Genomic DNA, 23140 nt, shown 5'->3' on the forward strand with positions numbered 1-23140 from the left:
ATTAGTTAGAAAAGGACAAATACTATATGATTTCAAATATGTGAGGTACCTAGAGTAGTCAATTTCATGGAGATAAAAAGAACTAGAGCCTGTGGGGGCGGGGGGAAGAGAGGTTACTGTTTAATGAGTACAGACTTTTAGTTTTGTAGGATGAAGAGGTCAGTGGATGGATGGTAGAGATGGCTGCATAACAGCGTGAATGCACTTAGTGAGGAACCACACTTTGAAAAGGTTAAGATGGTAAATTGTAAGATGTGTTAAATGTATTTTACCACAGTTTTTTCAAACGTTATGCTAAAAAGTCTAGGATTGCTATTTTAAAAAGAGGGAGATGTTTAAAAAAATTAAACAAAAAGGAACCTAAAGTACCAAAGATTCTTCACTTTAGATCAGAGAACTCCCAGATGTATTTGTTTTTTCAAAGCATGTTTAAAATCATAATATTTGTAATATGAGAAACACAGTGAGCTACTATAATAATTTTCCAGATAGTCAACACAAGAGCTTTTCCTTATTAGCTTGGCTACTTCATGCCAAAATTAATCTGGGCGATTCCTCCAAAAGGTAGACAGAGAGTTATCACATGACCCAGCAATGCTACTCCTATATAACCAAGGGAAACGAAAATATTCATGCACATAAAAACTTGTACATACATGTTTATAGTAATATTCATAATTGTGAAAAGTAGAAACAACCCAAATATCTATTAGCTAATGGAGGTAAAATATATATATATATATCCATGAAATGAAATATTATTTGGCAATGGAAAGGAATGAAGTATTGATATATGATATGATATGGATGAAAATATATAAAAATATTACAATAAAGTAAAAGAAGCTAGCCACAAAAGCCACATATTGTAGGATTCCACTTATATGAAATGTCCAAAGTAGACAAATCTATATAAACAGACAGTAGATTAGTGGTTACACAGGGCTGGGGGTTGGGAGGAAATGAAAAGGAACGCAATTTGTACAGGGTTTCTTTTAGGGTGATGAAATGTTCTAAAATTACCACAGTGATGACTGCACAAGTCTGTGAAGATACAACCACTTAACTGTGTACTTTAAATGGGTCAGTAGTATGGTATGCAAATTATATTTCAATAAAGCTGTTGTATGAAAAAATAATCCAGAGATTGAATTATCTAAAAATGGCCACAACTCTTTATTTCACTCTGGGGCTATAATAATGAGATCATTTACATGATTTATTGCTCACATGGGAACACTAAGAGTAAAGAGGAAGCTATCTGCAATACTGTGGGGCAACAGGTAAACACCAGACATATGTCACCTGATCATAACAGAGCCAGACTCCCAGAGCTTAGGGTGCTCTCAGTGTCCTGAGCGAGAGCATGGGAAGGAAGAGGTATAAAACCATCAAGCGTTAATGTCATTATTTTTCTGGGGAACCTTGGCTCTGCATATCAAATGCCTTCGATTTTTGTATACATTTCCCTCTAGTATTCCCAACTCACCTCTAGAAATCTATTCTAAGGAAAAAAAAATAATAAAGATGATGAGAGTTGGTTACTAGGGAATGGGCTGGTTAAATAGTTCGGCAGATTCTTAGATGGAATAGTATTTAGCCATTAAATGATGCTGTTGATTTTTTTAAAATGATATATGGGATTTCCCTGACAGTCCAGTGGCTAAGATTCCGAACTTCTACTGCACAGGGCACAGGTCTGATCCCTGGGTAAGGACCTAAGGTCCCACATGCTGTGTGGTGCAGCCAAAAAACAAACAAACAAAAAAAAAAGTAACCATATTCACAAAATATTCATTTTTAACTGTTATAAACCAGGAATCTATTTCTATAAATCCATAAAGACAACTAGAATGATATACCCCATTAACAACAGTTATTACTAGTAGCAGGTTATATGGGGTTTTGTTTTTGGTATTTTCTAAAGTTTCTACAAAAGAATATGTATTACTTGAGAAACCAGTGTTCCTAGCTGTCAGACAGTGAGTCCACACTAAGATCAGGGTCCGGCATCTGTGAATCTGGAGAAGCAGCTGAGCTGGACAGGGCCTGGCTCTGGCTCCCTCAGTTGACTCCACCCAGGTTCTCTCTCCCGGCTTTTCTCCGGAAAAGGGGCTGCCAGCAAGGCCCACTATTGCCCCCTGCTGGCAGCAACTAGAAGCACAGCTTCCCAGGGAGACCCAAACACCGAGCGGAATTCCCTGGAGGATGAATTTTGGGATAGAGGATGGATTTGGGGTGAGTTTTAAGGAGGATGGGCTTCCTCGGTGGCTCAGGTGGTAAAGAATTTGCTTGCAATGCAGAAGACCTGGGTTGACCTCGATGAACTCCCTTTCGAGGGCTCCCAGGACATTCCCTTCGACCTGGATCCCATTTCAAAAATAATGACCCGAGACCTTTAGCACTCAAGCCCCCTTCCCAGTAAGCTCCAAGACCTGCTCAATCAGTGGCCCAACTCCACCTGGGCCACTGATTTGCTGTGTGAGTTTCAGGGGTCATTCACCTTCTCTGGGCCTCCATCTTCCAGTTATATTATAAGGAGTCTGACTCTGAGACACTCCTTAAGTCCTTTCCAGATCTGAAGATCTAGGGCTCAAGTCCTATTCTTCACACAGGAAATATCAGTAGAATTAGCACCACCCTCCCAAGTATCTCTCTGAAAGTTTTGGAAACTGTCACAGTCTCACTTCTAAGAGTGGAGAGTTGCAAGGGGCCAAAAGTCTTAGTGTCAACCAGTCACACCAGCCCTGCCCTGCCAGGCACCCTCCTCACTCCCAGACAGCCAGGGCTGGCATGGACAAAAGCCAGCTGGAGTCACTGGGCAGGGGGAAGGGGGTGGTGGGATGGGGTGTCTCACCTGGGCATCTTCCCGGGCCCGTTCCCGATCTTCTCCTCCCTCCTCACGGTTCCCCTGCAGCAGGACCAGAGAGAAAGGTCAGCCTCCAAACATCCGCTCTCTCCATCCCTCAGCAGCCAGAGGGCAGTACTCAGCCACTCACCTCTCTGAACGCTCTCCCCACATCTGTAACATGGGGACAGCGATCCTGCCTCCCCAGGGTGGCAGTCTTGAACATGAACATGATCACTGGGAAGGTACTTAGACCAAGGCCTGACTCGCACACAGTGAGCTTGCCATAACTGTGCCTCAGGGTGTGGTACCCGGGTTGCGAGAATTCAAGAGATGATAACAGCTGTTCCTTTCTTCCCCCCGTATTTATTTAATTTTTATTGGAGCATAGTTGCTTAGTTTCTACTGTACAGCAAAGTGGATCAGCTCTACGTATACATGTATCCCTTCTTTTTTTGGATTTCCTTCCCATTTAAGTCACCACAGAACACCAAGTAGAGTTCCCTGAGCTATACGGTAGGTCCTCGGTAACAGAAGCTCTTGGATGATGACACAGGGAAAGGTCACACACAATGGCTCTGTCCTGTCAGCTGGGGGCCAACAAGCCAGGCTAAGAGCAATCAGGGAGGGCTGCCTGGAGAAGGGGGCACTAAGTCAGCTTTGAAAAGTGAACAATGGAGAAGGCGTTGCCCAAGTAGCAACTGCCTCAGTGGTAAGAATCTTAGGAGGCAGCAGGGGAAGACACCCTCTTTTCATCAGGAGTGAACCCCCTGCCTCTCGTAGCAACCCTTTCCCCACCTAGGGCCCCAGAGGGCCAAGCAGGCCTGGAGCCGTGAATTCACCCACCGTGGCCAGAGAGATGAGGATCCTCTTGAAGTGGCCAGACGTGTCTGAGCTCAGAGCATCCTCCAGGGACTTGTGATAGTCTGAGACAGGAAAAGGAGGTGTGAGTGGCTGCTGGCCAAGAGTGGGGGAGGGGTCCAGGAAGCACAGATTTAAGCCAGAGCAGTGCTGGCAGGGTGGTGGGGATGAAGGAGTTTGTCATTGGCTCCTGGGGGCCACCAGCCACCCTGCTGTTGATTTGCCATGGGTCCATCACCTCATTCTGCCCGTCCCTGCTGAGCGCTCAGTGCATCTCCCCTCTCCCAGACAACAGCCTCCCTGTCTTCACTCTCTCCTGCATAGCAGTGGCTGAACCCAGAAGCACAGCTCTGATCACGTCACTGCCCTGCTCAAAGACTCTACCATTTTAAAGCTGCTTAGAAGACAAAAACCTTAAACATTTTTGACTGATACTCAAGGTTCTTCAGACTAATACGGAAGCACTTATTGAAAAGTTATGAAGAATTGCAAGATGGTGATAGTTAAGCATGCAAACAGACACAGGGCCTTCTGAACATGGGGCCCTGTGTGAGTGCACAGGCCACACACCCGTGAAGCCGCTCTCCCCTCTCCAGGGGCCTGGGTGCTCTCTCTCCCACTCCCAGTCAAAACCCTCCTCTACCTCCAGGCCTTTGTCCTGCTGGGACTCTCTCCGGGGCACCTTCCCCAGACACAGGGCTGGGCGCACCCAGGGGGCTTATCACAGCCTTGTGGCCTGAGGTGGGCAGGCGGGGCAGGGCTACAGGGTGAGGTCAGGAGCCGGGGGGCCTGGTTCTTCCCCAAGGCCTCCCTACAGCACCGGGCCACAGGTCTCCTGCACTCACCCTCCTTGTAGGCCTTATTGATGGCCTGGATTTCGGCGTTGGTCCGAGTGGCCAGGATCTCGATGAGAGCCTTTTCATCTGTGCCAGCTCCCTAGAGGGTCAAGGCAAAGAGGATCTGAAGCACAGCCCTGACGCCTGTGGAGAGGCCCAAGGGGCCCAGGTCAAGGAGACTCCTGTTCCAGGACACTGCAGGTCAACACCCAGACCAAGCCTCCCTCATGTCCTCTTTACCCCCTGACCAGCCCTTGGCACAATCAAAGGACTCCACCAGCTTGTAAAGATTTCCAGAACCTCCCATGAGAATTGCTTTGGACCAAAAAATTTTAAAAGCAAAGAATATAGCGTATACGGGTGTGTGTGTATAAAAACGCTTATATGCGCATATCTCAATATAAATATTTATATATAAATACATAAAAAGGACAGAGGACACGCACACAGTGTAACAGTGACCGTGGTCTCTGGGTGGGTGAGGGAATCACAGATGATTTCAACATTCTTTTTTGCTCTGCTATATTTTCTCAAGGTTTCACGGTAAACACATATTTGTCAGAAGGAAAAAAGATGTTCTGTGCTTTAAGGAACTGGATGGGATGGGCGACACATGAGGATGGGTGACAGCTGAGGCAGCTGGGGAGCCCATTATGCTAAGGTCCTCACTTCGGGGGGAGAGGAGGAAGCAGGTAAGACAGGCTGACTGACCGATGAGTTCAAGTGTCTGCTAAACACTGATTATGTGCCAGTCACTGTGTCAGCTGCTGGGGCAATTCTATAAAAATAAGACAAGTCTCTGTCTTGGGAGGTTACTGCCCAGGGGTCAAGCGTCCCTGAGTCCTCTGACCTGAAGGGTATCTTCACCGGTCTATTAAAAGTTGGTGTGGGGACTTCCCTGGCTGTTGAATTAAGACTCCACACTTCCAAGACAAAGGGCGTGGGTTCGATCCCTGGTTGGGAAACTAAGATCCTACGTGCTCATGCGGTGTGGCCAAAAAGTTAAGAAATAATGAAAATAAAAGCTGATGTGTGCTGAGGACAGCCTGATCCTCGGAGTGTCCTAAGATCCACAGTGCAGCCCAATCCTTCTCATTTTGTGTTTTAAGTCATCCACTTTTCTGTCCAGGAATTTTCAAGACAATAATCTTAATTGGCTTTGCCCAGGGAAAGTCTGTTCTTCTCTTTATCTTCAAGGAGCCTGAAACTCTAGTGGACTGATTCACGCGGTTGTCATATCAGGCTCTGGAGACAGACAGACTCGATCTGAATTCCAGCTCTGCTACTTTGTAGTGCTTTGACTCTGTGACCAAGTAACTTACGCTCTGAGCCTTAGCGTCCTCATCCATAAAATGGGCACAAAAGCAAAGCCTTACCTTGTGGGGTGACAAGACAAGGAACTACTAGCCAAGACTCTGAGCCCAGGACAGGTGTGGGAGGGGCTCCACCAAGGAGTTACACCCGCCCCACCTGGGCTCAGGAGGAGTGCCTGTGTCCCCTCAGCACCCACACAGACTGGACCCCATCCCTTTGGTGCCCACACTTTACCTCCATGGCTTTCTTCAACTGCTTGGCATCATAATGGGCCGGTGGCATCATGAGCCCCAGAATGAGCCTTGCCAGGTCTCCGGAGAGCTCAGACTTCAGGTCAGCCATCAAGTCCTGCAGAGGGCAGAGCCAAGGTCATGTCAACATCAGCATTGGCCCACACGTGACTTGGGACAGGTAGGAGACACGGAAGGAGGAGGCAGGCTCCACGAGATTTAGGAATAGTGGGCATCTGTGTCTGCTTTGGCTGATGTTGGGTTCAAAACCACCACCACCACCACCACCACCACAAAGAGGGTGGAGAAGACACCACGCAAGCGGGGGACCTGCCACTCTCCCTGGAGGCAGGAGACAGGGAAGCAAAGGGGGTGGTACCATTTCCATCCTGGGAGAAACTAGTCAGCCAAAGCCAGATGCCACTAACACAGCTCACATCCCTGATCGCAGCCCTAAGGGGAGCCAGTCACAAGCACACTGCTGATCACAGGGAACGCGGGGTGCAGCGGGAAGGAGAGGCGTGTGTCCACGCCAGGCTCCGTCAGAGGAGGAGCGTGGACGCAGGGCCCAGGGTCTAGGCTGAGGCCCTTACCCGGCCAAAGTGAGACTTGAAGGTCTGGCGGATCTGCTGCCGCTGGGCGTTGCTGCGGTGGGCGATGATGTCGATGATGGTGTCCTCGTCAGTTCCTGAGACCCCAAAGCCACAGATCAGAGCAAGGCCGTGGTCCCCACCTCCCCCAGCGATGGGCCCCAGCGTCTTTGCTGGGGGAGAGGCCAGGCTCGCCAGCTTTATGCCCCTGCAGGAGCCTTGCTTCTGGCCCAATCACTAACTTCCCCTGGATTCCTTCTGCACTTTTCTGCTGGGTCACTAATCAAGATAAAAGAGAGCCCTGGGTTGAGGGTCAGGGCCTCTGAGTTCTAGTCCTGGGATACTGAGACCCCTAGATGGGTTATGGGACTTGCTCAAAGTCACATGGTGAGTTAGCAATAAAGCCAGAGCAAAAACCCCACCTCATCACCTAGCACTTCTATACCAGGACCTGGGAGCACTGTGGTCTCTGGGAAGGTTCCTGAGAAAGCCCCTCACTACCCTCCTCTCTATACTTAAGGGAGCTGGAGGTTCCAGGGGGCTGGAGACTCAAGGTAAATAAAGTCCTCATCACCCTGCAGACTCCAGTCTGAAGCCTCAGCTCTTGCCCCTGCCGATCCCATTGCAGACCCACTACCCTCCAATGCCCCAGAGGCTACCCGACCCCTTTCAGGTGCCCCTTACCAAGCCCCTTCATGGCTTTCCGCAAGGCTTTGGCGTCTGCATCAGGGTTGAAGTCACCAGCTGGGCGCACGGTTCCTTTCAGCTACAAGAGGCACAAAGTGAGTCAGCAGGTGTCTGGAGGCCCCCCAGGGGCCAGGCCAGGTGAGGAGCATGCGAGGGAGGGGAAGCTTTCCCCAAGAGCCCCAAACCAAGCAGCTTGGGGGAAAAGGCGGGGGTGAAGGCACAGCAGACAGACTCCTGCCCTAGAGCTGAGACAGGGAGGAGGAGAGAGACAGACCCAGGCCTGGGAGCCGGGTAAGTGCTGTCAAGGGCAGAGGGGCCAGGCTCCTGCCCCAAGAGCCAGCTCTGGCTCCGCCCCACTGGAAACCAGGCTCTTACAACCCAGCCCTGCTCCCAGGGTCCTCTCATTTCATAGAGCAACGCTCTCCCTGAAAAGGTAACTGAAATGTTCTGAAATACTGGAACAGAGTGCCCAGATTTCAGTCACCCCCAAATGATTTTCCCAATGTTTTCTGTATCTGTGCATGCCCTATGCTATTTCTTAATATTTTAACTTAATTCAGCTACTTTTCTGTTTTACTTAAATGCATTCATTTTAAAGTGCACTGAATACTCCTAAAGGGCAAGGGTTTTGGTCCGTTTCGTTCTTTGATATAACGCAAGCACCTGACACAGGGGTAAGCACTCAAAAAATATCTGCTCAGTGAGTTAATGAATGAAAACAATTTTATATCACTATTATGAATAGAAAGTTGGTGTCATGTGTCATAATCAGATAATCCACAAAAATAAATGCCATAAAAACAAAAATATATGCTTTCAAATATCACCAAATTTAACAAGATACCATGGCTCGCCAAGAGCTCTGAACTTGAAGCTAGCTCTCTCAGCTCGTCATGAAAAGGGAACATTAGCGACTGTGGCACCAAACAGAGACTTCCTCCTTGACATTAACAATAATTGATTACTGATTTAAATATTGGTTAAACCAAAGTGGAGTAGCTTTCACACTGCATGAGGGTCAGTGTTATTTAATGCCATGCAGGTCTCTCCCCAACAAAAAACACAATTCATTTCTCATATGACTTAAGATCATCTTCAATGACAGCTCTTGCCTCACAACTTGGGAAACACTGTCCTAGAGCATCCGTGCACAGGAGCCCTCGGAGGGCACCCGGACCGCCATGTCCAACAGCCTCTTTTTGGAGATAGAGATAGAGAGAGGCGGGGGCCTGCCAAAGGTAGCTAGCAAGTGAGCAATGGAGTCCAAGGTTCCAAATATTTTTGTAGGGGCCAAGTGCTACCTCGGGGCTGGTTTGCCCTGAGGACTTCTGTGAAACTTTTTTTTTTTGCCCTGTGTAGACCCTGGGTCTGAGGATGCTCAGGACAACCAAGAATCCTCTAGTACACCCCGGGATGCCCATCTGTTCTCAGCTTCCATGCCTCCAAAACCCAACTATTGGACCCAGGATGGGATAGGCCCCTCCAAAGAACCAACCAAGTCTCCATCAGCAAGATCTGTACGTAGTTAGTGGGCCAGAAGGCTCCCCAGCATGTTAGAGGTGAATGCAGGAATCAGATGCCAACACCAGAGTGCCCGCCCACCAATCCATCACTCTGCAGAGAACAGGAAGCTTCAAGACGTGAGACTCAGTGTCTCTGGTTGGCCACCAGGGGGCAGCTGGGTGCCAACCAGAGCAGCAGGAAGGTGCGAGCACAAGAGTGGAAGCTGTGGTCAAGAGGCCAAGCAGGAGGCGGGGAGGGTCTGACCTCTACTCGGGCCACTGCACTAAGTTCCCACATCTGATAGGCCACCTGCGCTGCCTCCGGGAAGAACTGGCCAGCAGCACTGGAATGGAGGGTGTTAGGGAGAGGACAGGAGGGAAGGTCATCGTGGGCACACTTCACACATACAACACACACACACACACCCACACGCTTCAAGTAAACCCATCTGACTTTACCCCCTCTCCAGCCTGGGCCCCACCCACTCACCAGAGCCCTCCCTTCACCTCTGAGAACCTTCTACCCTGTTTCGACTCCCGACGGTGCTAGCTCTGACCAGCAGCCTTCCTGGCCCCCACTCCCAGGCAGGAGATTTCTCGAATCCCTCATCCTCCCCTTTCCCATATAAGTCTCCCCTCTCAAACATGTCCATGACCAGCTTCGAGCCATGTCATCTCTACCTCTCCTTCTGCCAAGCACCTTGGTTTACCAGCTGCCAGGTAAAAATCTGCTGAACTGAACCAGCTCCTAAGGCACCTACCAAAGGTAAACAGAAGGCTCTCGTATTCCCTGTTTAACTGGATCCTTAGAAGTTCCGGATAAGGGAAATCAGAGTACCTGTAGATCCCTTCCCAGCAACCCAAATCTGTTCAAGTTATGCTCCAGTTTAATCCTCATCCAGTGGCTGGTTCTCTGCTCTCCTTAGGGGAGATTCATGTGCCAGGAAGAAGTCCCAGGCCCTGCCCACCTCTCAGCCTCATATCTTCCCAGCGCGATACAAAAGTGTGACCTCAGCTACATAAATGAGCCAGGTGGCACCTTCTCATCTCCAGGCTCTCTCTCCACCCCTAACACTCTCCCTCCAGGCCCTGTCTTCACCCCATCACCTTTCTCCTTGGATCTCAGCCTCATTATCTCCAGGAGCCTCCCCACCCCCAACCGGGAGAGTGCACATAGAAACGTACACTTCCCTACCATGGACACACGCCCAGGTCTGTGTGCTTTTCTAGGCCAGAGGCTTCATCAGTGCTTCCCCTCAAGGTCTGCACGTGGAGAGTGCTTAATGCATAGATGCTGAATAAACGAGCAGCCAGGGCAGGCATCTGTACTTTTTCCATTTAACAGATGATGAACCAGAGAAGCACCTGAGAAGTTAGTAGCAGGGCCTAGACCCTCATATTGTGATTGCTGATGCACATCCCTAGACTGCTTTCCAAGTTCACACGAGCAGACATCTCCATGTATGGGAGACCACACTCATTTGCGCGTACATGGACGCTCAGACTTTCACCTGTACGGTGTTCTGACCTTCAAGGAATTCCCAAGTCCATCTAATCCATCCATCTATCCATCCATCCATCATGAAGAGGCCAAGAGAATCCTGACCAGCCACACCCGAGGCCACGCCCTCCAGCCTGGGGCCAGGAGGCCACTTACTCATCATCTCCCCCACACAGCTTCAGCAGAGTCTTCTTGTATTCGCCAGAGGTATCGTTCTGGGGAGAAAGACAGAGGGAAAGGTCACCTCTCACCCAGCCCTGGGATCCTCTCAGACAAGAAGGGGAGGTCCTGCATAGCCCCAAACAGGGGCAGGCTGACCATGTATTTACAGCAGCCCTCACTCTCAGCCTGTCTGGAGGTGACTGAGACCAAATAGCGGTGTGATGGTAAGCACTTACCAACTGGCTCTTTGGGAAAAAGAGAAAAAGTCCTAATTTGTAGTGTTTGCTAATTTCCTCTAATGGACAATTCCAAGCTACCAGTATGACTTCGCTACACGTGGAATTAAGAAAAGATGCTTTTGGGACTTCATTGGTAGTCCAGTGGCTAAGACTCTGCACTTCCAATGCAGGGGGCCTGGGTTCTGTCCCTGGTCAGGGAACTAGATCCTACACGCCTCAACTAAAGATCCCACACACCACAGCAAAGACCTGGAGTGCTGCAGCCAGACCTGGTGCAGCCAAATAAATACATGTTTTTAAAAATTAGAAAAAGAAGAAGAGATGCTTCCCAAGCCAGTGTGAGCTGGCCCCAGCACACCCCTGCCACCAGATAACCCTAGCCCAGCCCTCCTATGTTAAATAGTCCATAAAATGGACTGAGCAAAAACACTGGGAAATGCCAAAACCAAACAAATGTATGTTTGATAGACACGGCATATTCTACATCCCTCCTGGGGCCTCATAGTGAACAAACTACAGTGAAGGCTGTGAGAAGTTCTTGGTAAAGAAGCAGACTTATTTTGCTTATTCTAGCTTTTCCCAGACATTTCCCATGAGCTATTTTTGCACACAATGCCTATATAATTCTTTAGAAACACACTTTAGGGAGCACAGCTTGAACTCCGAAAGCTTTATCCCACTCACCCAGAACAAGGAGAAACCATCCAGCTTTACATCTGTCTCTGGAGCGAGTCTCATGGGCTGGCCAGCCCAGAGCCATCCCCTGGCCCAGGGCCTGGGAGTCCCCAGTGAAGCCTCCTCTGGCCTCCCGCCTCACGCTGCCTCTAGGAGGCTGGCCTCTCACCGCCCTAGTAAGGAGCCTTCATCCCAGATTCAGCCTTGCCCCTATCACGACCCAGTCCTGCCTTCCTCTGAAGAGGTGCCTCGTGTCTTAGAAGCACCTTGCCTGTCAGGTGACACTTGCTTCTCCGTAGTCGCCTTCAACTCCCTGAAGTGGCACAGGCAGGGCTCCTGCAATTCCCACCAGACTCCAGCTTTCTAGGATGACACCTTTTCTCCTGGGAGAGCACCCCAGCCCTCTCTGGAGCTCCATGAGCACCTCACCTTGATCATACTGTACAGGGACTTCTCGTACTTGGTCCGGAATATCTCCCGGATGTCGAGCATGTCCAGCTCACTGCGGGAGACCATGATGCGGATCAGGGTGTTGTCCCGAGTCCCCAGGCCCTGCAAGACGAGTGGGTTTGGGGGGTGGAGAATTGAGAGGAGGCTAGACTGCTAAGAGTCCCCTGCTCAACTGAAAATACAACGTTTGTAATAAAACATTAAAATTAAGAAGGAAAGAAGCCAGACATTGTCATTCCCTCTGAAGCTCCCTGATGTCCCTCCTGCTTTTGGTGTCTTCTTCCCCCACCTCGTGTCATTTCCATCTTTGACTTCCTCATAACTCTAAGCAAGGTATGGTTTAGATTTGCACATTTTGGAGCTCTGTAAATACACCACTATGCATTATTTGTCCATCTACTCCTGACAGGCATTGGGCTGTTTCTAGTTTTTTCATGACATGGACCATACTGCTATGAATGTTTTTATGAACACATCATAAAAATGCTTGTCTCTGGACCCAGCTGGGTCCAGTCTGGAGCTGAAGACAGAGAATGGGCCACTTGCAGGAACTTTGGGCCTGTGGCCTCTGACAACAAATGACTGTGTTCATTCACCCTGGTGCACTATGAAGATATTACCACCTTCTGTGTTGTGTGTGTAAAGTCCTGGGAAAATCTGTTCTCAGTACTCGCCAGGAGCAGAATCCCCGAGTCCCTGGGATGAACATCACAAGTCTTGGCAGGCAATGCCAAAATGTCTTTCACTTCCTATGTACATTATATATAAACATTCTAGTTAATTAGCGTTTAGAAATAAAGCATGGGCTTACAACCCAGTTGGCTGGCTGGACTGGGGGCATGATGCACCCCTGAACAATCATGAGAATAGGGTAGGTATCTGGGTGGGAAGGTGTATGACCTGGGACCAAGTGCCATCACTTGGTTTTATGGCCAATGCCTTGAATGCTCTCTTTGGCCAATGGACTCCCAAGGATTTGCCAGAGTCCTGACAATCTTTTGGGGGTGCAAAGAGCCCCTCTCCCCAACCTCGGGCGCATCAACCACACCACGCACCTTCATGGCCTTGAATAGCCTCTCAGCAAAATACTCTGCGGTGCTCCGGATACACTTCACTGAGAAGAGGAAGGAAGAGGTAGTTATTTTGGCTGCCTTGGAAGGGTGATGGGGCGGTCTGACCCGTTCTTTATTTCCATTCCTTGGGAGCCACCAAGTTCAAATCTGAGAAGAATCCTGCTTCCTGATCGTCTGAAATCCCTGAGGACCCCAGGCCCACCACTTTTATCCCAGGGGACAGAGAAATCAGAACATGGGCCTGCTGTAATGTCGGGAGTGCAAAGACCCCTTCACCTTTCTGGTCCTTTGGTGTGTGAAGGAACTGGGCTGGGTGGGGAGGACCTGAGGTGGGGCTAGGCAAGGTGGTTCTTTAGAGTCTGTTATGATAGAACATTACTGGCCCAGCCTCTGGATCTTGCTGCCGAGCGGGGCCACAACTTGATTACCTGAGATAGGGCTGGTGGGGGACAGCTCTGGGCAAGAGGATGAGTGCTGGGCCTTAGCTCGTTCCCAAGAAACACACTCATGCGACCTACCCCAGGCTCAGACACAGTGACTCTTGGAACGTCTGGCTGGCAAACTGACATTCTGGTTTTCTCCTTCCCACCTCTGTACCACAGAGCTCTCCTTTCCATTCTTAGCCCCGTGTTCCTGGCCCAGAGTCCCAGAATGCCCTGGGAATGCGGTGTCAGGATGTGCCCACAGCCTCTGGGTCAGGCGGCTACTCCCCACCCCCATTTACCAGATGAGGAAACTGAGGCCCACTGAGCATAAGTGACTTTCTCCAAGTCAACAGCAGACTGAGAAGACACCTGAGCTTTGAATCTTGACTCCACCATTGATTAGTCAGCTCCTGGCTTCCCCCATGCCCAGAGTACCCCAATTCATTACAAAACTACCCCTTGGCAAGAAATACAGCCTCTGTGAGCTGCGGTTTTCTCATCCGTGAAATGGAGACGATGACAGTGTCCACTCCTGGGTCATTTGTAAAGAGTAAACACTCAGTGGAGCGCCAGGCCCACAAGCAGATGCTCCGCAAAACCCGCTTTCCTGATCATGACTGCCTGACCCCTGACAACATGTGCTTTTCGGCCCCATCACAAACATGGGAGGAGGGAGTGGGAGGCAGCAGTGTCCAAGGCTTGACCCCCAGCTCCCAGGCCTCAGCCACAAGGCCCTAGCTAGACCTTTAGAATTCACCACCTGTCTGGTTTTCTCCTTCCCATCTCCATACCATACAATCCCCATGTTCCCATTCAGGCCAGAGTCCCTGAATCCCTCAAAGGCCCTAGAAATGAAACCTCGGACATACCCACAGCCAGCATCAGCTTCTCAAAGTCCCCAGACAGCTCCCCTCGGATGCTGGCTTCAATCGGTTTCCCCGTGGTCTTCAGATACTCATCAAACACTGAGTCAGACAGAGAGACAGGGTGTCAAAGCCACGCTCGTAACATTGGAAGCATCAGGGACTTTGGGAGGGGATACGCAGTGGCCAGGACCACAGCGCCACCGTGAAGGCAGGGCTGGCACTTAGGGAGGTGGCGGGAAGGTCGTACATGTCACCGGCCACCACGCAGCCTCACTGTGTCTGCTGTGAGGGACTGTGTACACGTCCTGCTCCAACATGAAGACAGGGACTGTACTGAGGCGGAGGGGCTGAACACCCTGTTAAGACCTCTCATAAGGGACCACAGAAGCCACGTGTTAAAATCAGGACTAGTGTTTGGGTTGTGGGTGAAGCACTATCATGCTCCTTAGCAGAAAAGGAAATGAGAAAGGAAAGCTTGGCACAACCCCCAGGGGACAGCTGCAGGTCTTCTCTGGAGCTCACCCAACCGGAGATGCTGCTTGCTGCGATTTCCCAAAATGTAAATGAACTGGGCTTCATCTGTTCCCCATTTCAGTTCCCCTGCCTCGTACAGGTCCTGGAGGGGAAGAAGTGGGACTTAATTAAGAGAAGAAACCTCAGGAAACAACTTACCAGCCAAGCCACTCAGAACCTCTGCCAGATCCTTGAACATGCTAGTAAATGCATACACCTCTCAGCCTCTTTCCTTTCTTTCTGGGGAAACTCCTATTCAACCTTCAGGGTCCAGACTAAACATCCCATTTGTTTTCAAAGCACTTCCTGATGTCCCCAGGCGGAGTTCTCTTTCCCTCACTCCCTTTTCTAGACTTTTGTGTCTTTATAGCTTTGATTCACTGTATATTATAATACATAATATTTATATGCCTGGCTTCCCACTACAGCATCGACTCCTCAAGAATAGGAATTATGTTCTACATTCTCTGTAGCTACCTACAGTATTACTGGCATATAGTGGGAGCTCAAAACACCTGGAATATATGGTGTATCCACAGAAAATGTGACTGTGTGATTGACATATGTCTGATCCCCAGTACTGTTTGACTTTGCTCACTTGTGATTCCCCAATGCTTGGCATTCAGAATGATTGGCATATAGTAAGTGTTCAATAAATATTAATTAACTGAATGAAAAATGAACAAATAATGAAAGCTCCAAAATTGATCTCACCAGCTTTACATATGCTATGTACCTTTGAAAGGTAACTTCAACCCTTCCTTCAGTGAAGTGCTGTATAATGATGGCTGTAAGTCAGTTATTTCTGGTATCTGGTGCAAATTACTTTGCCTCCACCCCTCCCCCTTCTCGGGCTGCCTGGCTGTGCCCAGCAATCTCCACTGGTGCTTATTTACCTGAACGTCCTGCTGCACCAAGTCCTCGCTCACTACGTCATCCTCCTCCCTGGTACCCTGGGAAGAAAAACAAGGGACACTGGTTCAAATACCAGAGCCGGGAGAAAGCCTGGATGCCAGTGGTGGAGACAGGGAGGACTAGGAAAACCGTGGTGGCCCGGGGTGTCCAGGGGAAGAGACTGACAGCTGCCTCCAGAACAAGACCGCAGCACCTGGGAATTCCCTGGTGGTTCGGTGGTTAGGACTCTGCATTCTCACTGCTTCAGGCCAGGGCTCAGTCCTTGGTTGGGAAACAAAATTCCCACAAGCTGCAGGGTGCGGCACACACACAGAGGACCACAGCAGCTATTTTGCAGGGAATCACAGGGCCCCTGCCACCGGATTCTCCCCTCATCGTTTGGAGTATGGACCAAACAGTTCTCACTGCTTCAGGCCAGGGCTCAGTCCTTGGTTGGGGAACAAAATTCCTACAAGCTGCAGGGTGCGGCACACACACAGAGGACCACAGCAGCTATTTTGCAGGGAATCACAGGGCCCCTGCCACCGGATTCTCCCCTCATCGTTTGGAGTATGGACCAAACAGGGCGGTCCTGAGAAGAAGCAGGCCTGCTGTTCCCAGCACTTTTCGATTATTCAAAAGAATCCAGAGATATGATTTTGGAGCAAAATCTCTCTAGTTTTAGAAGTTAGCAACTAACTCAAAGTGTAAAAAAAACACACACAAAGGAAAATGAACAAAGGAAAAAGCAGAGCTTGAGCAGGTAGAATTCAGCTGTGACACCACTGTGCAGCCTCTTCATGTTCTTTTTTATGTTGTTATGACATCCTTGGTTGGGAGGGATCAGCAGGGCTGTTCTGTGGGGCAGGCCACTCAGGGGGCTCAGAGAGGCCACGGCCCTGCTGGCGCCCCTGCTGGGAAAGCCATGGCAAGAGAGGCTGGGGCATAGAGGAGGGGACACTTGTGGAGAGAAAAAGCAGGACAGAGAAGCACAAGAGCGACAGGGTGTGTGAAAAGAAATGCAGGTCACCTGCCTGTGCAAACCACGGGGGACAGAACAGACCCTGGACGCTCAGCTTCTACACTCAGGCAAGCCAAAGAGACCATCTCAAGTTTGAGGATAAGATGGGGAGAGGGGGAGAGGTGGCCAGAAAACACGAGGAGGATTTTACACCTGAAGAGCCACCAAGGAGCCTCTCACGAGCCACACTGTCTAGGGGAACAGGGACAAGGCGTTCCGAGCCCTCTGCACCCTGGGGGAGAGCTCAGGGAGGGCCCCAAGGTAGACCAACCTGCAGCAGGACCACGAGCATCTTCCGGAAGTGGCCAGAGGTGTCCCCAGTGATGTCAGCCTCCAGGTCTCGCTCGTAGGCTGCCAGGAAAGAACACAAGCTCTGGTCCCACCCCCAGGACATCCCAGGGAACCAGGATAGAGGTCCCCGCTGCCCCTAAATTACTCAGATATTTGTTACAAATCCCCAAATCCAGTCTCCACGCTGGCCGGTATTTTCTCAATTCTTTGTGCTGACTCATGACATGGTGAGATGGAATCTGCGCACATCTCTCCATCTTCACCTGTGGTGTCCTACTCCAGACACCACTGTCGCTCACCTGCACAGCGGCTACAGCCTTCTGACTGTTCTTTCTGCTTCTCCGATCCAGAACAACACGAGAGACTGTCTTAGAGCCCACACTCATCACAGGCTCCTCTGCTTCCCACTAGGTTTGGAATAAACATTGTCTCTTTGCCTTGGCCTGCACAGCCCTGTGTGATCCTGTCCCGCCCTCTGCTGTTCTAGCTTTGCACTGGACACCAGGCTTATTCAGCTTGGGGACCTTTGGACTTGTCCTTCCCGCTCCTGCCAGGGTCTTCTCCCCACTCTGTGTACAATTGGCTCCTGCTCGTCTCCTCCCAAGACAGGCTTCCCCAGCCACCTATCTGAAGCATGTCCTCTCCAGTTGGATGCTTGTTTTCTGTTTGTGTCCTTCTGAACTCTTTACCACATGTCATCATCCCATTTGTTTATCTGTTTATTATCTATATCCCTCATTATCTCATTAATACTTAAGCTCTCAGGCGTAAACAGTATGGATGCCCACAACCATATGCTGAGAACCCAGAAGAAAGTAGGTACTCACTAAATGAATAGATGGATGGACAGACAGATCAGAGGGAAGGAGGAAAAAAGGTGGACGGGTAGAGTCTTAGGGTCCCTGCTCTTGTGAGCACCTTCATTACACATCTGAAAAACCTTGAACGGCCCCTCTTGCCCATCTCACCATCTTTGTATGCTGCCACCAGCTGGTGGATCTGCTCGTTGGTCCGAGAAGCCAAGATCTCAATGAGGCACTTCTCATCGGTCCCAATGCCCTGGGAGAAAAGAAGGGGCGTGTGAGTCAAGGGTTGAAAAGCGAGGCCACCAGCCCCGAGTTGGGAACCTGGGGTGGTCAGAGCTGGGAAACTCCCAGCACTCAGGGTGTTCCTAACACAGGTCTTAGGCATTGATTCAGAGCTGCAGCCCTGAGAATCTAAAGACGGGGATTCTAGTGCCGCCTCTGCCTGCAACTTGCTTTGTGATGGCTCATTAAAAAAACTTCATCTTCCTGGGCCTTACTTTTCTCATCTTTAAAATGGAAATGATACTAGTTGCTCTGCTGAACTCACAGAAAGAATGAGAATGTGATACTCTTTTACACTGTTAAGTTTACTAGCTTATGAAAACAAGTTCATATAGCTCATCTGAGACAAAGATCATAGCACTTTATAAAGTGCCAAGTTACACTCAAAGGCCTTTGAGCTCTCCCTGCTTTGTAGGGAGAAACCCTCCACCTCCACTAGACTGGGCTGCCCCTCATATCCTGAACACACTTCCACAACCACTTACTCTCCAGCCTAGAATGACCTGCCCCTTCTGGTCAACCAAACCTTCTCCAGGCTTCAGGCCCAACTCGATCCCCTCATCTTCTATGATGCCCTCTCCAGCCACCCCAAGCCCAGGGCCTGTCCTCCTGATCTCCTTTACGATGCCCCCGGCCTTTGGGTGTTGGACACAATCTGTTTCCACATCCCCATGTCCTGCTTCCTCAGGACTGTAAACGACTGGGGTGGGGTGTGGGCCCAGGGCCCCCTTTCACAGGGTGGGCGTCACACCAACGCCTATGCCACCTCCATCCATCTGGAGGGACCATGGCACCCTCTGGGACAGGACTTGGGCTGCTGCCTCAAAGCAGGGCATATGTGTGGGGTGGGTATAGGGCTCACTGAATTTCTGCTGTAGAAGCTACAATCTCCCATGAACCACACCCCCAACCCTCAAACATGCACAGACCCTGCTTCTTACCGAGATGGCATCTTTAATTTCTTTGGCATCAGCATAGGCAGGTGGCCTCATAAGACCCACAATCAGGCGTTCAAACTTCCCCGTCAACTCATACTTCAAGTCTGCAATGAGGTCCTGGTTGGGGGAGGGGTGGAAGGAGGAGGAAATGGAAGAAGATGGGGAAGCGCAGTTATAATGATAAGAATTACACTGAATGAGCACTTACTCTGTACAGGCACTGAGAGAAGTAATCCAACTTAATCGTCACTCTGGGGGTACATACTCTCATTGGCCTTCAGAAATGGGCTTAGAGACATCAGGTAACTTGCCCAGTCCGCAGCACAGTGCCCCTCCCTGCCGCTACGTGCTCACTTGCTCACTGTCTCTCCCACTGTGAGCCCACAGGTTGACACCCTCTTATTTATCTGGGTAGCCCTAACCCCTAGCATAGTGCCTAGCAGGCGCTCTAGATGCAATTACGGTTGGATGATCCCTGCCTGACTGAGAGAAGAAAAAAGGAGGGCAGAAGTGCCAGCATAGAAGCTGAGCAGGAGTAAAATACTCAGGAAAGGGCCTGGATGAATCAGAGCATGCCTCCTCCGCCCCCAACCCTCTGGTTGTCATGGTTACCTTGCCATAGAGGGACTTGTAGTTCTGGCAGATCTCCTGCCTCTGCCTGTTGCTCCGGGAAGTAATCAACTCCAGGATGGCCTCCTTGTCACTGCCTACAAGAGGGGAGGCACCCGTCACCCTACCCAACCTGCCTCCAGGAAGCCCAACAGGGGTGCTCCCTGCAGTCCTTGGCATCAGCCTCCTGCTCACGAGAGGCACTGGCATCAGACGGGGGCTCTGTGGGGACCTGACGAGCCCCCCTGAGAGAGATGCTAGCACATGTAGTATCTCAGTTCAGACGGCCCATGATCTAGCTCCTCGTCACACACACGAGGAAACTGGGGCCCAGAGAGGAGCATGGAGTCCCCCGCGGTCTCCCAGTGAGCTTGGCTTAGAAAAACCCAGGTGTCCTAACGTCCAGGATGGGTTCTTTCACTGACAGGAAAAATAAAAGGAAATAATAAGCTGCAAATTGAGGGTAGTGCTTACCCGCAAGACAAAAGGCAAAGTGATGTTATCAGGAGGGGGACCTACCATGATGTTGCAGCTACGTGAGCGAGCAAGTGCCAGTTCTCAAGCTGGGTGGCAGGTCTACTGGTAAAGCTTCTTCTACTCATGAGACTGTTTTATTAGCCTGGAGTGTGCATGTGTGCCAAGTCGCTTAAGTCATGTCTGACTCTGCGACCCTGTGGATCATAGCCCACCAGGTTCCTCTGTCCATGGGATTCCCCAGGCAAGAAGACTGGAGTAGGTTGTCATGTCCTTCTCCAGGGGATCTTCCTGGGCCAGGGATTGAACCTGCATCTCTTGTATCTCCTGCATTGGCAGGCGGGTTCTTTACCACTAGCGCCATTGGAAGAGTCCATTATAAAATTATAAAAAGAAGAGACAAGGGAATGTGCTGGCAGTCCACTGGTTAGGATTCTACACTTCCACTGCAGGGGCCCAGGTTCAGTCACGGCTTGGGGAACTTAGATCCCGCATGCCATGTATCATGGCCAAAAAAGAGAGACAAAAGAATGACTGAATAACCAAAAGGGGGGGACACCCCCAAGCCTAGGTGAATCCTGCTTCCTTTCCTGTGGGTCCCTTTCCCCACAGTGGCTGAGCACCCACCAAAGCCCTTCATGGCATTGTACAGAGTCTCGGCATCCTGGCTGGGGTTGAAGTCGGGGAAGTCACGAATGGAGCCCCGGTACTTGGCACCCTGTGGAGAGACGAGCAGAGGGTGAGCTGCTGACCTGGCCCTGAATGGGGCTCCCAGCCCTAACCCCAGCTTACCTCCCAACCCTGGCCATGGGATAAAAGTCCCTGCTGCTCCTAGAATGCTCAGATATTCGTTACAAATCCCCAGACTCAGTCTCCATAACGGCATGGCAAGAGCCAAGGTGTGTTTTCACAGTCTTTGGACTGAACAAAGACGATGCGACAGAATCTGCCACGTCTCTCCATCTTCACCTGCACTGCCTCGCCCCAGACTGCGACCGCTCACCTGGACAGTGGCTCAGCTCCCTGCCCCTAAAGTGGAGAGCCGGCTACACAAAGCCGCAACCAGGGTAGGGAGGGCTCTCCCCGTACCTCCTGCCACCACCTGCCCCAAGGACAGTGCCTTTTCCCTGTGGCAGGAAGGCTCAGCCAAGCCCCCAGCTCTGCACCACTTTCTCAGAACCTGGGAGAGATAAGAGCCCAGACAGAGTGCAGGGGGTGGGAGTCGTTTCTGCAAAACAAACAAGAGCCCCTCATGTGCTTATGTCTCTCTGTGGTGTAGAAAGCCCTTTCACCTTTATAAATTTGATTATTATAGCATTTTATAGAAGCACTTAAGATGCTCTCTGTCACAGAAACAAAGAAACCGAGCCCCACAAAGGGAAGCCACTTGCTGGGGTCACACAGAACCCACATCTCTGTCCAGTGACCCTTTGTTCTCCAGCTCCAGAAACCTTGCAGCTGCCAGCTTCCAGGGGGGAGAGGGGTGCCTTGGCCCAGAGTGGGAGGCCCAGAGTCACGCTCAGAATCTGCCCAGACGAGGTGCCGCTCTTCTAGGCCTAGTAAACTGAGCCGTGAGCTGGCATCTGAGGACAAGCTGGCTGGGTTGTTGGGGCAAAGGTGGGGAGTGAATCTTAGATGTTAAACCTGAATGCACAAAGGGCTGTTCACAGAGAAGTCAGATGTGGGTCAGACACACAGCCCTGAGAACCATGGGGCCCGGAGAGCAACCAAGAGCTGAGAGAGTGGAGGATGCCAGAGCCTGGGGCACTAGGCACACCGCCTGGTGACTGGGCACTTAGCCTGTGCCAGGCGCTTCACGAAGGGTTGAAGATTATGGGAGAAAGAAGACCCAAGCCTGACTTTCATGAGCTTCCAACCCAGGGGAGGAGAGAGACTAGCCTACAAATTAGCATAGAGCTAGTAATAAATACTCCACTAGAGGGGCAAAGGAATGCCAGGAAACAGTGGAGGGAGATTCAAGCTGGACGAGGGGATCGGGACGGGTGGGGTGGCTCACATAATCCTGTTTGAAACAATAAGAAGCGCATGGGAGCCCGTGAGCCTCTGGACCATCTCCTGGGTCTCCCAGCGCCCGCACCGCAGGGCCTGGCCAGGCACTCAGGGGCCCTGTGGTTTATGTCTGCCATTGCTGGCTCCTTCAAGGCATGCATGCGTGGGCACAGAAGTGCTATTTAAAGTTCTGGCAGAACGGACGACCAGAAAGGGACACGGCTCCCTTCCCGCCACCCGTGAATCCCCTGCAACCTAATCACACTGCTGGGCAGAGAAGGAAAGAGTAACACAGGCCAACTGCCTGGACCAGAAGAGACACTCCCTTTTGAAAGCTCCACGAGAGTCTGTCTTGCCCACTTATGTCACCCCAGCACCTAGCTCAGGGCTTGGCACAACTAGGCACTCTACTGGCTTCTTAGGTAGACAGGTGTGCGGGCGGATATGTGCCTGTGAATACACCCAGAGCAGATCAAAGAAGACTTCCTGGAAGGGAAGTCTAAGTCGAGTAGAGCGCTAAAGGATGAGCAACAGCTGGCCCAGGGGGAGGGAAGGAGAGGCTTCACACAGAGCAGCAGTATGGCAGAGGCCCAGAGCTAAGAGCAAGAGGGGCACTCAGGGAGGCGGGCCCAGACTCTGCAGTGCTTATGCGGATGTCCAAAGCTGCCAAGATGCTGGGACTGTAAGTGGCCAGGAAGGAAGGAGAAGAGGGCAAGATGGCAGCAGAGCCCCCTGGAGGAAGGGCAGAGGTCCTGGCAGCAAGTTGCCTCCTTCCCTCCGGGCCCTGCCCCTCCTCACCCCAGGGTGGAGACAGAGGCTGCAGCTGAAAGATGAGGCTGTATGGAGCAGAGGAAGTCTAATGCAGACACAGTTCAGTTCAGCTCAGTCGTGTCCGACTGTTTGCAACCCCATGAATCGCAGCACGCCAGGCTTCCCTGTCCATCACCAACTCCCGGAGTTCACTCAGACTCACGACCATCGAGTCAGTGATGCCATCCAGCCATCTCATCCTCTGTTGTCCCCTTCTCCTCCTGCCCCCAATC

At 50.8% G+C, this 23140-nt stretch overlaps 1 protein-coding gene across 2 annotated transcripts in view; it reads right to left on the minus strand.

Moving 5' to 3' along the window:
• ANXA6 (annexin A6) overlaps positions 1-23140 on the minus strand; it is a 46966-nt gene that overhangs the window by 11277 nt on the left and 12549 nt on the right. For both annotated transcript variants that reach the window (XM_070374652.1, XM_005897323.3), the window contains exons 3-20: positions 20715-20805; positions 19617-19711; positions 19008-19121; positions 17947-18037; positions 16959-17038; positions 15669-15725; positions 14782-14875; positions 14263-14358; positions 12951-13009; positions 11875-11997; positions 10526-10584; positions 9134-9212; positions 7364-7445; positions 6683-6777; positions 6094-6207; positions 4555-4645; positions 3695-3774; positions 2858-2911 (exon numbers count right to left, since the gene is read on the minus strand). In XM_070374652.1, coding sequence (XP_070230753.1) covers positions 2858-2911; positions 3695-3774; positions 4555-4645; positions 6094-6207; positions 6683-6777; positions 7364-7445; positions 9134-9212; positions 10526-10584; positions 11875-11997; positions 12951-13009; positions 14263-14358; positions 14782-14875; positions 15669-15725; positions 16959-17038; positions 17947-18037; positions 19008-19121; positions 19617-19711; positions 20715-20805 — 1554 coding nt within the window. The remainder of the gene's footprint in view (positions 1-2857; positions 2912-3694; positions 3775-4554; positions 4646-6093; positions 6208-6682; positions 6778-7363; positions 7446-9133; positions 9213-10525; positions 10585-11874; positions 11998-12950; positions 13010-14262; positions 14359-14781; positions 14876-15668; positions 15726-16958; positions 17039-17946; positions 18038-19007; positions 19122-19616; positions 19712-20714; positions 20806-23140) is intronic.

This window comes from Bos mutus, chromosome 7 (genome assembly GCF_027580195.1).
Source record: "Bos mutus isolate GX-2022 chromosome 7, NWIPB_WYAK_1.1, whole genome shotgun sequence".
NCBI classification, from domain to species: domain Eukaryota; kingdom Metazoa; phylum Chordata; class Mammalia; order Artiodactyla; family Bovidae; genus Bos; species Bos mutus.